This window comes from Zootoca vivipara, chromosome 2 (assembly GCF_963506605.1).
Source record: "Zootoca vivipara chromosome 2, rZooViv1.1, whole genome shotgun sequence".
Classification (NCBI taxonomy): domain Eukaryota; kingdom Metazoa; phylum Chordata; class Lepidosauria; order Squamata; family Lacertidae; genus Zootoca; species Zootoca vivipara.
The window spans coordinates 4,296,167-4,309,911 of NC_083277.1; the positions used below are offsets into that span (position 1 = coordinate 4,296,167).

At 43.9% G+C, this 13,745-nt stretch overlaps 1 protein-coding gene across 1 annotated transcript; it reads left to right on the plus strand.

The window, feature by feature from the left end:
- The first annotated feature begins 5,668 nt into the window (after positions 1-5,668).
- On the plus strand, positions 5,669-13,030 carry LOC118080180 (vomeronasal type-2 receptor 26-like). The gene is made up of 3 exons (XM_035105108.2): positions 5,669-6,415; positions 11,419-11,545; positions 12,132-13,030. The coding sequence occupies exons 1-3, from the start codon at positions 5,669-5,671 to the stop codon at positions 13,028-13,030; spliced, it is 1,773 nt and encodes a 590-aa protein (XP_034960999.2).
- The last annotated feature ends 715 nt before the right edge of the window (positions 13,031-13,745 follow it).

Sequence of the window (13,745 nt, forward strand, 5' to 3'; positions counted from 1 at the left end):
TCGCTTTGCCCATCTATGGGCACCAGAAAATGGCTGGCGCTGGAAGTCGTGTCTATGCATGTCCGGAAGTAGGCGCAACTTCTGGTGTCGCTTTGCCCATCTATGGGCACCGAAAATGGCCAGTGCCGGTAGATGCAACTTCCGGTGCCGGCCATTTTCGGTGCCCATAGATGGGCGAAGCGACACCGGAAGTTGCGCCTACTTCCGGACATGCGTAGACACGACTTCTGACACTGGCCATTTTCTGGTGCCCATAGATGGGCAAAGCGACACCAGAAAAATGGGTAGTGATAAAGTGGGATATCAAATCCAAACTACCCCTCCTCCTCCTCCTCCTCCTCCTCCTCCTCCTCCTCCTCCTCCTCCTCCTCCTCCTCCTCCTCTTCTTCTTCTTCTTCTTCTTCTTCTTCTTCTTCTTCTTCTTCTTCTTCTTCTTCTTCTTCTTCTTCTTCGCCTCGTTAGCCAGAATTCCCTTTAAGTTCAATGGGACACATGGCTACAATGCACTGAATGAGAACCTGGACTTACTTGCCTGGGAGTAAGCCCCATGGGCCATAAGTCTCAATGAAACAAGCAGTTCATAATTCTTAATGATCTAATTGTTGGGTGATAACCACAAGGCCTGGTGCCTCCCCGCAACTCAGCGTCACCTGGGATTCATCATTCCGGTCTCCTGTCACACTGATGTGGTCCATATCCAGGGACATGAGCACATGGTTAGCAGAGTTCAATACAGAAGCTCAGCCTTGAGGAGTAACATCTAAGCCTAATTTATTGCAAAATAAATCATATGTAATAGAACAAAGCACTGCCTTAGAAAGCACTGCTAATAACAAAGCCTGTGGAAGTGATGATATTCCAGCTGAACTATTTAAAATTTTAAAAGATGATGCTGTTAAGGTGCTACACCCAATATGCCAGCAAGTTTGGAAAACTCAGCAATGGCCAGAGGATTGGAGAAGATCAGTCTACATCCCAATTCCAAAGAAGGGCAGTGCCAAAGAATGCTCCAACTACCGCACAATTGCGCTCATTTCACACGCTAGCAAGGTTATGCTTAAAATTCTACAAGGCAGGCTTAGGCAGTATGTGGACCGAGAACTCCCAGAAGTGCAAGCTGGATTTCGAAGGGGCAGAGGAACCAGAGACCAAATAGCAAACATGCGCTGGATTATGGAGAAAGCTAGAGTTCCAGAAAAACGTCTACTTCTGCTTCATTGACTATGCAAAAGCCTTTGACTGTGTCGACCACAGCAAACTATGGCAAGTTCTTAAAGAAATGGGAGTGCCTGATCTCCTCATCTGTCTCCTGAGAAATCTCTATGTGGGACAAGAAGCTACAGTTAGAACTGGATATGGAACAACTGATTGGTTCAAAATTGGGAAAGGAGTACGACAAGGTTGTATATTGTCTCCCTGCTTATTTAACTTATATGCAGAATTCATCATGCGAAAGGCTGGACTAGATGAATCCCAAGCAGGAATTAAGATTGCCGGAAGAAATATCAACAACCTCAGATATGCAGATGACACAACCTTGATGGCAGAAAGTGAGGAGGAATTAAAGAACCTTTTAATGAGGGTGAAAGAGGAGAGCGCAAAATATGGTCTGAAGCTCAACATCAAAAAAACCAAGATCATGGCCACTGGTCCCATCACCTCCTGGCAAATAGAAGGGGAAGAAATGGAGGCAGTGAGAGATTTTACTTTCTTGGGCTCCTTGATCACTGCAGATGGTGACAGCAGTCACGAAATTAAAAGACGCCTGCTTCTTGGGAGAAAAGCAATGACAAACCTAGACAGCATCTTAAAAAGCAGAGACATCACCTTGCCGACAAAGGTCCGTATAGTTAAAGCTATGGTTCTCCCAGTAGTGATGTATGGAAGTGAGAGCTGGACCATAAAGAAGGCTGATCGCCGAAGAATTGATGCTTTTGAATTATGGTGCTGGAGGAGACTCTTGAGAGTCCCATGGACTGCTAGAAGATCAAACCTATCAATTCTTAAGGAAATCAGCCCTGAGTGCTCCCTGGAAGGACAGATTGTGAAGCTGAGGCTCCAATACTTTGGCCACCTCATGAGAAGAGAAGAATCCTTGGAAAAGACCCTGATGTTGGGAAAGATTGAGGGCACTAGGAGAAGGGGACGACAGAGGACAAGATGGTTAGACAGTGTTCTCGAAGCTACCAACATGAGTCTGACCAAACTATGGGAGGCAGTGCAAGACAGGAGTGCCTGGCGTGCTATGGTCCATGGGGTCACGAAGAGTCGGACACGACTAAACGACTAAACAACAACAACAACAATAGAACAAAGAAAACATGGCTTCTCTCTCTGTCTTTCTTCCTCGGAGAGAGAACTGCAAAAGCAAAAGCTATATGGAGTGGAAACAGCGTGTCTCAATTTCCTCTCACAAGACTCTCTTCTTCTTACAAGAAAGAAGATTCCACCTAAACATTAGGAAGAACTTCCTGACCTGGTTTGAACAGAGATATCGGATTCTTATCTCATTATACATGATAAGCGATCTTCAGCCATCTCAACCCTTGCTTTTTCATGCAAAACCATTTGCAGTCGTTTTCGGTCATCAACAGCTATCAGTCAGTCAATCACCCACTTCCACCACCCTTCTGAGTGATCCCCCCTCCCCTCCCCATCCCCACCCCTCCCCACCCCTTCTCTACATAAGTGCCTGGGGACTTCTATTTCACTGTATCTGAAGAAGTGTGCATGCACACGAAAGCTCATACCAAAATAAAAACTTAGTTGGTCTTTAAGGTGCTACTGAAGGAATTTTTTTATTTAACTTCCTGAGAGTAAGAGCTGTTCGGCAGTGGAATTTGCTGCCAAGGAGTGTGGAGGAATCTCCTTCTTTGGAGGTCTTTAAGCGGATGGCCATCTGTCAGGAATGCTTTGATGGTGTTTCCTGCTTGGCAGGGGGTTGGACTGGATGGCCCTTGTGGTCTCTTCTAACTTTATGATTCTATGACTCCAATAACCGGTGCTGGAATGTAAACAGACATGTGACATGTAACAATCCCACACTTCTGCAGCTCGGGAAGAATGGAATTCTCAACACTAATGGTGGGTGGGTTCCTGTGAGGATCAGAGGTTTGCACATTTCTGAATGCCATTTGTTGGGGAACAAGACCACCAAAGGTCTATTGCCCCCATGTCCTGCTTGTGAACTTCCCAAAGGTGTCTGATCAGCCACTACAATATACGGGATGCTGGACTAGATGGGACTTTGTCTGATCTGGCTGCAGAGCTTTCCTAATGCTGTTGAGGCCAAACTTGCACACACACGTATGTGTCAAACTGTGGCAATTCACCTGTGGTTTCTTGTAAACATGTTTTTGTTCAGCTCTGCACCTGCCACTCAAGTTGTGTCCTTATAATTATTGAAATCATAGCTATTCATTCTTGCCAAGGTCGAGAGATATTTCTGGAGGTGGCCTAGACATCACAATCAAAGGGTATCATGAGGATATTCCTAGCTCTGTGCCTGGGAAGAAAATTTGATGCACAGAATAGCTGGCATGCCAGAGACAGTCTGAGTGAACAATTGAGGCATCCCTGAATGGTAGCCATAGTGGGAAAGTTGTTGGATTTTTTGAATAGTCAAGTTACTTTAGAGCCGGTCTAATGTAAATACTGTCTGTTTAAGAGAAACAGGTGCCGGTGATTTCTGTTAATTGCTCACAGGCGTGGGCTCTGTTCCTTGTATATAAGGCTCTGCCAGAAAGCCTTCTGTATCTTTCAGTTTGATTTATCTCTCAGTAGACCTCACTTTTAGGAGAACTATCTCTCAGTGTGATTTAACTCTCAGTTTAAGAGATTCCCAGTTGAATCTTAGTATGAGAGACTCTCAGTTTAAGAGATTCCTAGTTGAATCTTAGTATGACAGTTGCTTATTTATAATGCTAGTTTACTGTTTAATTCTTGGGTAGTTTAATGGGAATATTGCGGGAGGTTTGGATTGGATTGAAGGGTTGGAATGTGGGTAGATAAAGTTGCTAAGAGAGAAAGCATTTATCTTTAGTTTAAAGTCTCTTGAGTCAGTTTGTTTTTCAGTTAAAGAAACCCAACTGTTTGTATTTTCTTCTGTATTCTTTTACAAGCGTACAACTAGTAAGGGGTTTCATATAAGGAAGATAATTCCCTACGCTCTTGGTGGTGCTTTCTAGGCCAGGTCAACTTCTGACTGTGTATACCCTGTGTGAAGCATGCTTTAAAGGGCCGCTGGAAACTGGGATATATGATTTAGGTTAAACAAGTTTCAATACCCAGTTTTCTCCAATATTATTCTTATTAAATATATATTTTTTCCAAGAAAAGTCACTGCAGGTTTGTTCTTGCATGAGTTTTTGACTTCTGATTATCTAGCTGGGGAGGAGAGAGGAGCAGCCACAAGGGAAGTATAGCAAGTACAGGCAAAATGATTTCCCTCCTGTTTCTCCTGCTAATGCCACATGGAGACGGCGAAAATCATGGGAAAAGTTGTCCCTTGAATCTGATCTGGGAAGAAAATCAAACACTCAATTACTACCAGCCCGGGGACTTCCTAATTACGGGGATAATATCTCCAAGTTCATTGACTGAAAAAGACCCATACGTTTTTTCCCAGACTCCCTCAAAGAGGCTTGCATGGTAAGTAATTAGATGCCGCTGGATGTCATGCTTCTGCAACACCACTCCAATAGTGTCTGTTTAATTCATAATAATAAAAGCAATTTTCCACTTTGAAGGCTCTGTTCCTCTGTTTCCCCCCTCTCTTTTTGCAATGGAATTTGCAATCTCTCAGTTTTAATTTTTAAATGGCCAATAAATTTTCACCTTGTAACAAAGTGACCATCAGATGAAGAGCGGTATATAACTTTATTAAATAAAAATTAAAATAAAATATGTCTTGTCTCACCCCAAACTACAAACATACATATCATTGTTTGGGGATGAGATACTTTGAGATTGATATCGATTAGAAATAACATTTGTTTTCTTTACATGGTGAATAGGTTTCTGACATTTTTAATTTGATGTTTCATTGCAGTTTTATACCTAGGCTCTACTGGCACATCTTGTCCTTCTTGTTCTCCGTTCAGGAGATCAATCAGAATCCCAGGTTCTTAGCAAACATCTCCTTGGGCTACAACCTCTTTGAGAACTTTCTTGATGAAAGGATTACTTCTGATGCCATGCTAGACCTACTTGCAGGGGGGCAAAGCAATATTCCAAACTATAACTGTGGAGAATGGAATAACCTGCTGTCTGTTCTTGAAGGGGGCAATTCTGTCATCTCAAAAATGATTTCAGTCATGTCGGGCATCTACAAAATCCCTCAGGTATGAAGGGAAGGGAAAAGAAGGGTCAATCAAAAAGTGAGAAAATCCTTAGCTATAGTAAAAGACTGGATAGTTATCTTTCTTCCAGCATCCACCAACCTGGCACTCTCCAAATATTTCAGACTAAAACTCCAATCAACTCGAACCAACACTCCCCCCCCCCAGATAAGAACAGAGAATTAGTAATAACAGACAATAAATACAGTATCTATACCTTTTCCTGGAAGTCAAACATATCACTAATCTATTCCTTTCTTCACTAGCTCAGTTATGGCTTTATGACTAAGACACTGGATAAGAAAACTGAAGTCCCATTTGTCTACCAAATGGTCCCCAAGGGAGAAAGTCAATATTGGGGGATTGTTAAGTTGCTCCTGAATTTTGGGTGGACATGGATTGGCCTCTTGGTCTCGGACAATGATAATGGAGAAAGGTTCTTGAGTGCCTTGACACCTCTGATGATCAACAATGGAATTTGCATTGCCTTATTAAAAAGAATACCGGAGCATAACCTAGATCCATATGACATCCCAAGTGAACCGTTTATCATATGGGACAAAGTCAAAATATTTGTTTACTATAAAAGCAGTCAAGTGGCATGGATTGAGCTCATGGTAATACAACAATTTCTTGAGGAACAAATTGGGGGGAAAGTCTGGATCTCAACAGGTCTTCAAGACATTAACATCAATTTGAATAGCGATCCTGATCGTTTCCAGTACATCCATGGATCTTTGTCCTTCATAATGAAGCCCCAACTAAGGAAAAGATACCAGCTCTATGAGCCATCTTCTAAACTTCTTAGACAGTTTTGGGATAAAGCATTTCATTGTTTATATAAAAAGCACACGTTGGCTGTAAAAGGTCGGACAAGATGCACAGAGAATGAGAAACTGGAGATGGTGCCTGAAGAGGAGCTGGAGAGAGCCCTGTCTCAAGACAGCTACATCACTTACTTCAGTGTCCAAGCTGTGGCACATGCCTTAAATGCTGCATATTCATCCAGATCAAAGTTCATGCTGATGGTGCGTGGAGGAGATAGGCTGGAACATCAAAGGCTACAGCCATGGCAGGTATTTGGTTTTCCTTGTTGCAAATTGCAACTCATTTCCCCACCACTGGAATCAAATTTAGGGCTGAGGATTTTTTCCCCCTTTTGCTCATTTTGGCGGAAAATCTCATTAGTCTCATGAGTCTTGTGGCGGAAGTAAACCTTTGTGCCTATTCTGGTAATAATAATAATAATAATAATAATAATAATAATTTATTTATACCCCACCCATCTGGCTGGGTTTCCCCAGCCACTCTGGGTGGCTTCCAACAGAAAAAATAAAACACAGTAATCTATTAAACATTAAAAGCAAGTAGATAAATAGCTACTGCTCTGGTGGGAAGGTAAACAGCGTTTCCGCGCGCTGCTCTGGTTCGCCAGAAGCGGCTTTGTCATGCTGGCCACATGACCCGGAAGCTGTACGCCGGCTCCCTCGGCCAATAACGCGAGATGAGCGCTGCAGCCGCAGAGTTGTTCACAACTGGACCTAAAGGGCAGGGGTACCTTTACCTTTAATGATAATGGAAGACAATGTCCTCCTTTGTGGCATGTGCAAGTTCTACTGAAAGCGGCTACACTTAGAAGGGAAAGGAGAGACTTCACATTATCCTACAGACATTTAAATGAGATTGCACTTGTAGATTCCTAATTTTAAAAATGAATTTTAACATTGTATTTAATGTGCATTTTAATTGAATTGATTCTTTTATGCTTGCTTTGATATTCTTGCTGTTAGCCGCCCTGAGCCCGGTCTTGACTGGGAAGGGCGGGGTATTATTATTATTATTATTTTATTATTATTATTATTTTATTGATTATTATTATCATTTGCAGACTTTCACTATGTAGAGACTTTAGCATCCAAGGTTTCACTCACATGGGAGTATGTATGTGCAAATTCCCCCTACTTTCAGATAATTCTACCAGGCAGGGGGACTACTCTGAATAGCCACTCATATGCTCTTTGCTGTGACCAGACCTATGCGGACCCTATTGACAAATAACCTTCCCATGTGATACAGTGAGCAGCTGTGGAGTGCCAACTTTGGTGCCCGGGCCTGTAGGTGTCATGCAGCATGCATCACTCTGGCACCAAAATTTGTGGATGCCCGGCCCCTTCATGGGAAATTTTGTAGGTGCTTGGGCACCCAGGGCCCTAGGGAGTTGGCATCTATGCTGTGAACTGATTTTTAGGACCACCTCTACTTAAAAACTTTGGTATTTGTGCTGTTTTTATTTTTTAAGAAGTTTTTTAAATTGTCTTTTTCTCCAGAGTCTGATTTTGCAGAAACCTTGTTTTTTTATACAATGAGTTGCCTACAAATGTTCTAATAAAGAAAATGGAATGGCTGCAAAAAGGCTCATGATGAAATGTGCACAGATCCCAATTCCTAGGAGATTAGAGCACAAAGTGTAGAGGTCTGAAGTTCAGCTTTTCTATTTCATAAATGCTGGTGTTTTTTTCCTCCCGTTCCAGCTTCACCCTTCCTTAAGAGGACTCCAGTTTTTGAATACTTCCATGGGCAGCCTCAGATTGGATGAGAATGGGGAGATACCATTCTACTATGACATTGAAAACTGGGTGATGTTTCCCAATAGGTCTCGTGTAAGAGTGCCGGTTGGGAGTATAGGGAGAGACGGATCCACTGACATGAAGTTCACAATCAACTCACAAGCCATTGTGTGGCCCAAGTGGTTTGAGAAGGTATGACATAGTTTATCCCGCATGACATCTGTAATGGTCTAATCACTTACAGACATAGCTGCCAAGTACCCCGTTTTCCCTGGGAAACCCCCCGTTTTTACTTACCTTTTCCCGGTGGTCCCCTGTATCACTTCGTCTCCCGTTTTTCTCCGTTATTTTCTCCTGCCGGTGGCCATTTCCCCCCCTGATTTGCCCTTCTATGGGCACAAAAAATGGCTGCCGCCGGTTTCAAAAGTCGCATCTACGCATGTCCGGAAGTGCATAGACACGACTTCCGGTGTTGGCGGCGGCCATTTTTGGTGCCCATAGATGGGCAGAGCGACACCGGAAGTTGCGCCGATGCACTTCCTGACATGCGTAGAAGCGACTTTTGAAGCCGCCAGCGGCCATTTTTGGTGCCCATAGAAGGGCAAAATGGCACCGGAAGTTACGTCGACGCAACTTCCGGTGTCACACGGCTGCCGGTCCCCGATTCTGCAGTCCGGGACTTGGAAGGTAAGCTTACTGAATAATTCCAAGGGCACTTTGGCTACAGTCCTATGCACACCTGTTGGGGAGTAAGGGCTCATTGACACTTCCATTTGTGCCACAATTTGACTTACAGATCCCATTCTGTGTCAGAGCAGGGTTTTGTTTTTGTTTTTTCTCCCAGCACTTTCCTGGGGAAAACCTGACTGCCATTTGCTTTGATTCAGTGGTAAAAAGTGGGTTTTCTCATGGAAAGCACTGAGACAGGCAGGCAGGCAGGCAGGCAGGCAGGCATAATAATAAAACTAATTCGGCTTCCAACCGAATATTAAAAACAGTACAGCATCAAACATTAAAAACTTCCCTAAAGTTGTCTTCTAAAAGCAAAATAATTGCTTATTGTCTTGACATCTGCTGGGAGGGCATTCCACAGAGCGGGTGCCACTATTGAGAAGGCCTTCTGTCTGGTTCCCTGCAACCTCACCTCTCGCAATGAGGGAACCGCCAGAAGGCCCTCGGCGCTGGATCTCAGTGTCCAGGCTGAATGGTGGGGGTGGAGATGCTCCTTCAGGTATACAGGACCGAAGCTGTTTAGGGCTTTAAAGGTCAGTACCAACACTTTGAATTGTGCTCGGAAACGTACTGGGAGCCAGTGTAGATCTCTCAGGACCGGTGTTATGTGGTCCCGCAGCCACTCCCAGTCACTAGTCTAGCTGCCACATTCTGGTTAAATTGCAGTTTCCAGGTCACCTTCAAAGGTAGCCCCACGGAGAGCGCATTGCAGTAGTCCAAGCGGCAGGCAGGCAGGCAGGAAGGACTGCTTTGACATGGAGCTTTAAAGCATGGACCTTTGACTAGAAATGTGGCACAAAAGGAAGTGTGGGTGAGCCCTAATCAGTGTAGTGCAGAGTTTTCAAAAGTCAGCCCAGGGGGTGAATGAGATTCCTGTCCAGACTTCAGGAATCAAAGACTGGAAAGGAGAGCCCTTGCTCTCTGGAATATTGATGCCATCTCCTGGCCTGAGTGCTTTGACGCTTATCAAGCGTGGTGCCAGCTTACTGTGGTGCGGGGAGGGGTCGACTGGAAACCGAATGCCATAGTATTGATTCCAGGGATGCCACCTTAAGCAATTAGCATTATTAGCTGCAGCAGTGGCAATTATAGAGGGATGGGAGAGAGAGGGGCTAAGTGGAAGAGGCTGCCCTGAGAAGCTAATCTCCCACTTTGGAAAAAGATGTAACCATAATTCAGGAGGCAGTTTTTGAAGTTGGAGTCTTCAAGTGGTGGTATGTTCAGGGGCGGCTTGCCCATTGGCCCTAGTGGCGTGGGACGCCAGGGCGCTGGGGTGCTGAGGGGCGCCCCAGCAAGTGGGGGAGCTGCGTGGCAGCCTCCCTTTCCTTCCTCCTGGACGCCCGCCAGCCACGCAACTGGGGGGAGAGAGGTAAACAAGCGGAGCAGGGGCATTAGGACCGTGTTCCGCTCTGCAGTGCTGGGGTCATCCCTCATCCCGGCGTTGCATTTCATTGGTAGAGGTGACGCCACATGGCAGCAGCTCTACCAATGAAACACAGCGTAGAGGTGATGGCAGGCCGGTCCCCAGTGTTTTTTTTAAAGGGGTGGGGGCAGGGATCCCTGCACCAGGGCGCCCAATGAGCTTAAGATGGCCCTGGGTATGTTTAAGTGCTTCTCCTGTTAGCCTGTCCCAGCTGCTGCCAACCTAGCAGTTCAAAAGCATACCAGTGCAAGTAGAAAATTAAGTACCGTTGCAGCAGGAATGTTTCTGTGCACTCTGGCACTCATCACAGTGTCCTATAGCACCAGAAGCTGTTTAGTCATGCTGGCCACGTGACCTGGAAAGCTGTCTGAGGATGAACGCTGGCTCCCTTGGCCTGACAGCGGAGATGAGTGCCCCAATCCATATTCACGTTATGATGGACTTAACCATCTATGGGTCCTTTGCCTTTACCTTCACACGTATGTTTTATTCTTGCTGTTTTGTTACCACTGTCATTCTTGGGTTTGTCATTTGCTTTTATCTATATAAATAAAAATGTAAATGGTCGTTTCTGTTACTAAGCACTAATCTCCAAAAGTTATTGACTGATTGCTTTGAAATTTTGACACAACGTTGCATCCGAATACGCGAGTGTTTTTATATATCGATATTATATGGGTGTCACACCTGTGACAGGTAAAAACATGGTTTTTTGGGGGGGATGTTTTTCTGAAAAGCAGCGCCATCTGTTGCAAAACAGCGTCACCTGTTGGACAAAAAAGTAACACGCTATAGTAAATATTATACGATTCCAAAAACAGCGCCCTCTGTTGGACGTAAAAGGAACACACGCAGGGCTCACCATGATGACGATGGACTCGCACCGGGCAGGGCCAGGCAAGGCCGGAAAGTTGGAGGGGCCGGTCTCATGGCCGGAAACTCTGGCCCCTGTGGTCCGCCTCCGCTTCTGCCTGCTCGGCCAAAGCTGATTCTGTAATGTGACACTTGCAAATTATCTCTGCCTGGAAGTGCACCTAAAAATATCTATATCTGTATCTATATAGATACATATCTATATCTTCTGTTCTTTCTCTGAGCCACAGCAACGCGTGGCCGGGTACAGCTAGTAATATATACTTTTGCTTAGAATAATCATATATAATTGTCTGAACCAAAAGGAAACACACCAAAGAGGTTTCCCTGCCATATTGTCCTGCATCAAAATGCTTCCCTGGAAAAGTGCCTAGGGTCAGTGGGAATAGGGACCCTGTAAGGTCCTTTCCAAACTCCACAAATGAATTACATAGACACAAATAGCCCTGACCCTTTCTGTTTGATGCATGTTCTTTATATTTAGACTGTGCCTAGCTCCAGGTGTACCAAAAGCTGTCAACCTGGATATGCCAAAGTGGTTCAAGAAGGAGAGCCTGTTTGCTGCTATGCTTGTGCCCCATGTGCAGAAGGGACCATCTCCACTCAGGAAGGTGGGTGACCCCAGAGGAAAGGACAGCCCTTGGGAGAATATAAAATGAGGAAACACTCACTTGGAGACACTTTCTGTGAAGAGTCAAAAGACATTTTTGAATATGGCTCCTTTTTTGGCTTCTCTATTTTTAATCATGTACGTTAATTCTAGGAAGGGGGTTGAAACAAATAATGAAAAGGAAGCAATTTGTGGACTACAAATTAATTATCATGGAAAGGACATCTTTAAACCTTGCCCTCAGTGGTCAAATATATTATTTATATAAAGTACAACCATGTCACATGGAACAGGACAGTATCAATTCAGCAAAAGCTGTTCTAGAAGCACATCTGTGGGAAGGAAGGTTGTTTTGGTGCTAAAACTGATAAACATTTGAAAACCACCTCTATCATTATGGAGGAAGGCAACCGCATAAGCATAAATATTAAATAAACAAATGAACAAACCAATTTTGTCCACTCCTTTTTATGAAATTCTTTTTTTCCTGGCACTCCCTTATATTGACCTCTTTCCCCCTAAAATGTAATAGAACATAGATGATTATGGATTTAAATGATGCTAAAGCACTCCTTTTTCCTCCTTAGATGCAAAACGTTGCACCAAATGTCCAGAAGATCAGCATCCAAACAAGGGTCAAATTCAATGTGTTCCCAAAAGTATCGCCTTCCTGACCTATGAAGAAACTTTGGGGAGCCTTCTAGCTTCCATTGCTATCTTCCTGCTATTAATGACAAGCATTGCTTTAGGAATCTTCCTTAAATACAAAGAAACTTCCATAGTCAAAGCCAATAACCGGGACCTCTCCTACATCCTCCTTGTATCCCTCCTGCTCTCTTTTTTGTCCTCCTTCCTATTCATTGGCCGGCCAAGGAAAGAGACCTGCCTTCTCCGACAAATGGTGTTCAGCATCATCTTCTCGGTTGCTGTCTCTTCTTTGTTGGCTAAAACCACCACTGTGGTGCTGGCCTTCATGGCCACAAAGCCAGGAAACCAGGTGAGGAGATGGCTGGGGAAGAGTCTGGCCAACGCTGTAGTCATTTCCTGTTCCAGTGTCCAAGTTCTCATCTGCACCACCTGGCTGGGTATCTCTCCCCCATTCCCTGACTCTGACATGCACTCCCAGCCTAAAGAGATCATCCTGCAATGCAATGAAGGGTCTGTGGCTATGTTTTATGGTGCCCTCAGCTACATGGGCTTCCTGGCTGCTATCTGCTTCATGGTGGCTTTCTTAGCCAGGAGGCTGCCTGGTGCCTTCAATGAAGCCAAGCTGATCACCTTCAGCATGCTGGTCTTCTGCAGTGTTTGGGTGTCCTTTGTGCCCACTTACCTGAGCACCAAGGGGAAATACATGGTAGCTGTGCAGGTCTTCTCTATGTTGGCCTCCAGTGCTGGGCTTCTGGGCTGCATCTTCATCCCAAAGTGCTACATCATTATACTGAGACCTGATCTGAACACAAAGGAGCACTTGACAACAAAAATCTAAAGATGGCATCTGATTCTCCAGGCTATATAAAGGGATGGGTTTTGCTTAAAACAGAATATTAATCAGAAACAGTTGGTGTGAACTTAATTCAGGTGTGATAAGTTCTTTTTTTAAAAAAATAAATATTATTTAAAACAAAAAAACAAAGCAAACAGATTGAAACAAACAACTTCACAACTTCACATTTACGGACATAAAAACTCACCATACTAACACTTAACTAATTCATACATACCGGTACCTACACGACTAACTCATACCTACATAATTCCCGCACCCAAACATACGACTCGTCACAAAAACATACACATAAACCCACAGTAATCTTAAAAATCATGTTATTCTATTACTTTCATCTTCACACTTTCTTCAGCAGATTCTGAACAGGCTTCCAATTAAACTTGCTGGTTTTTAAGTTATTTCCTTTATATTTTGCACAGTGATATATATGTTGTTTATTTTCATTCCAACTAGTGTCTAATAATTTATTTTACAAGGTACAGTCTATTTCTGCCAACGGGGTTTCTTTTAATTTATTCTTTTTCAAATACTCTTCAAAGATTTCCCATTCCTTATTGACTTTTTGTTTGGTTTGACCTTTTATTCTACCAGTTGTTTTTGCCAATTGCATATATTCTATCATTAGGGCTTGCCAGTCTGTTATATTGGGTACTACCTTATTCTTCCAATTTCTCGCTATTAATACTCAACCCGC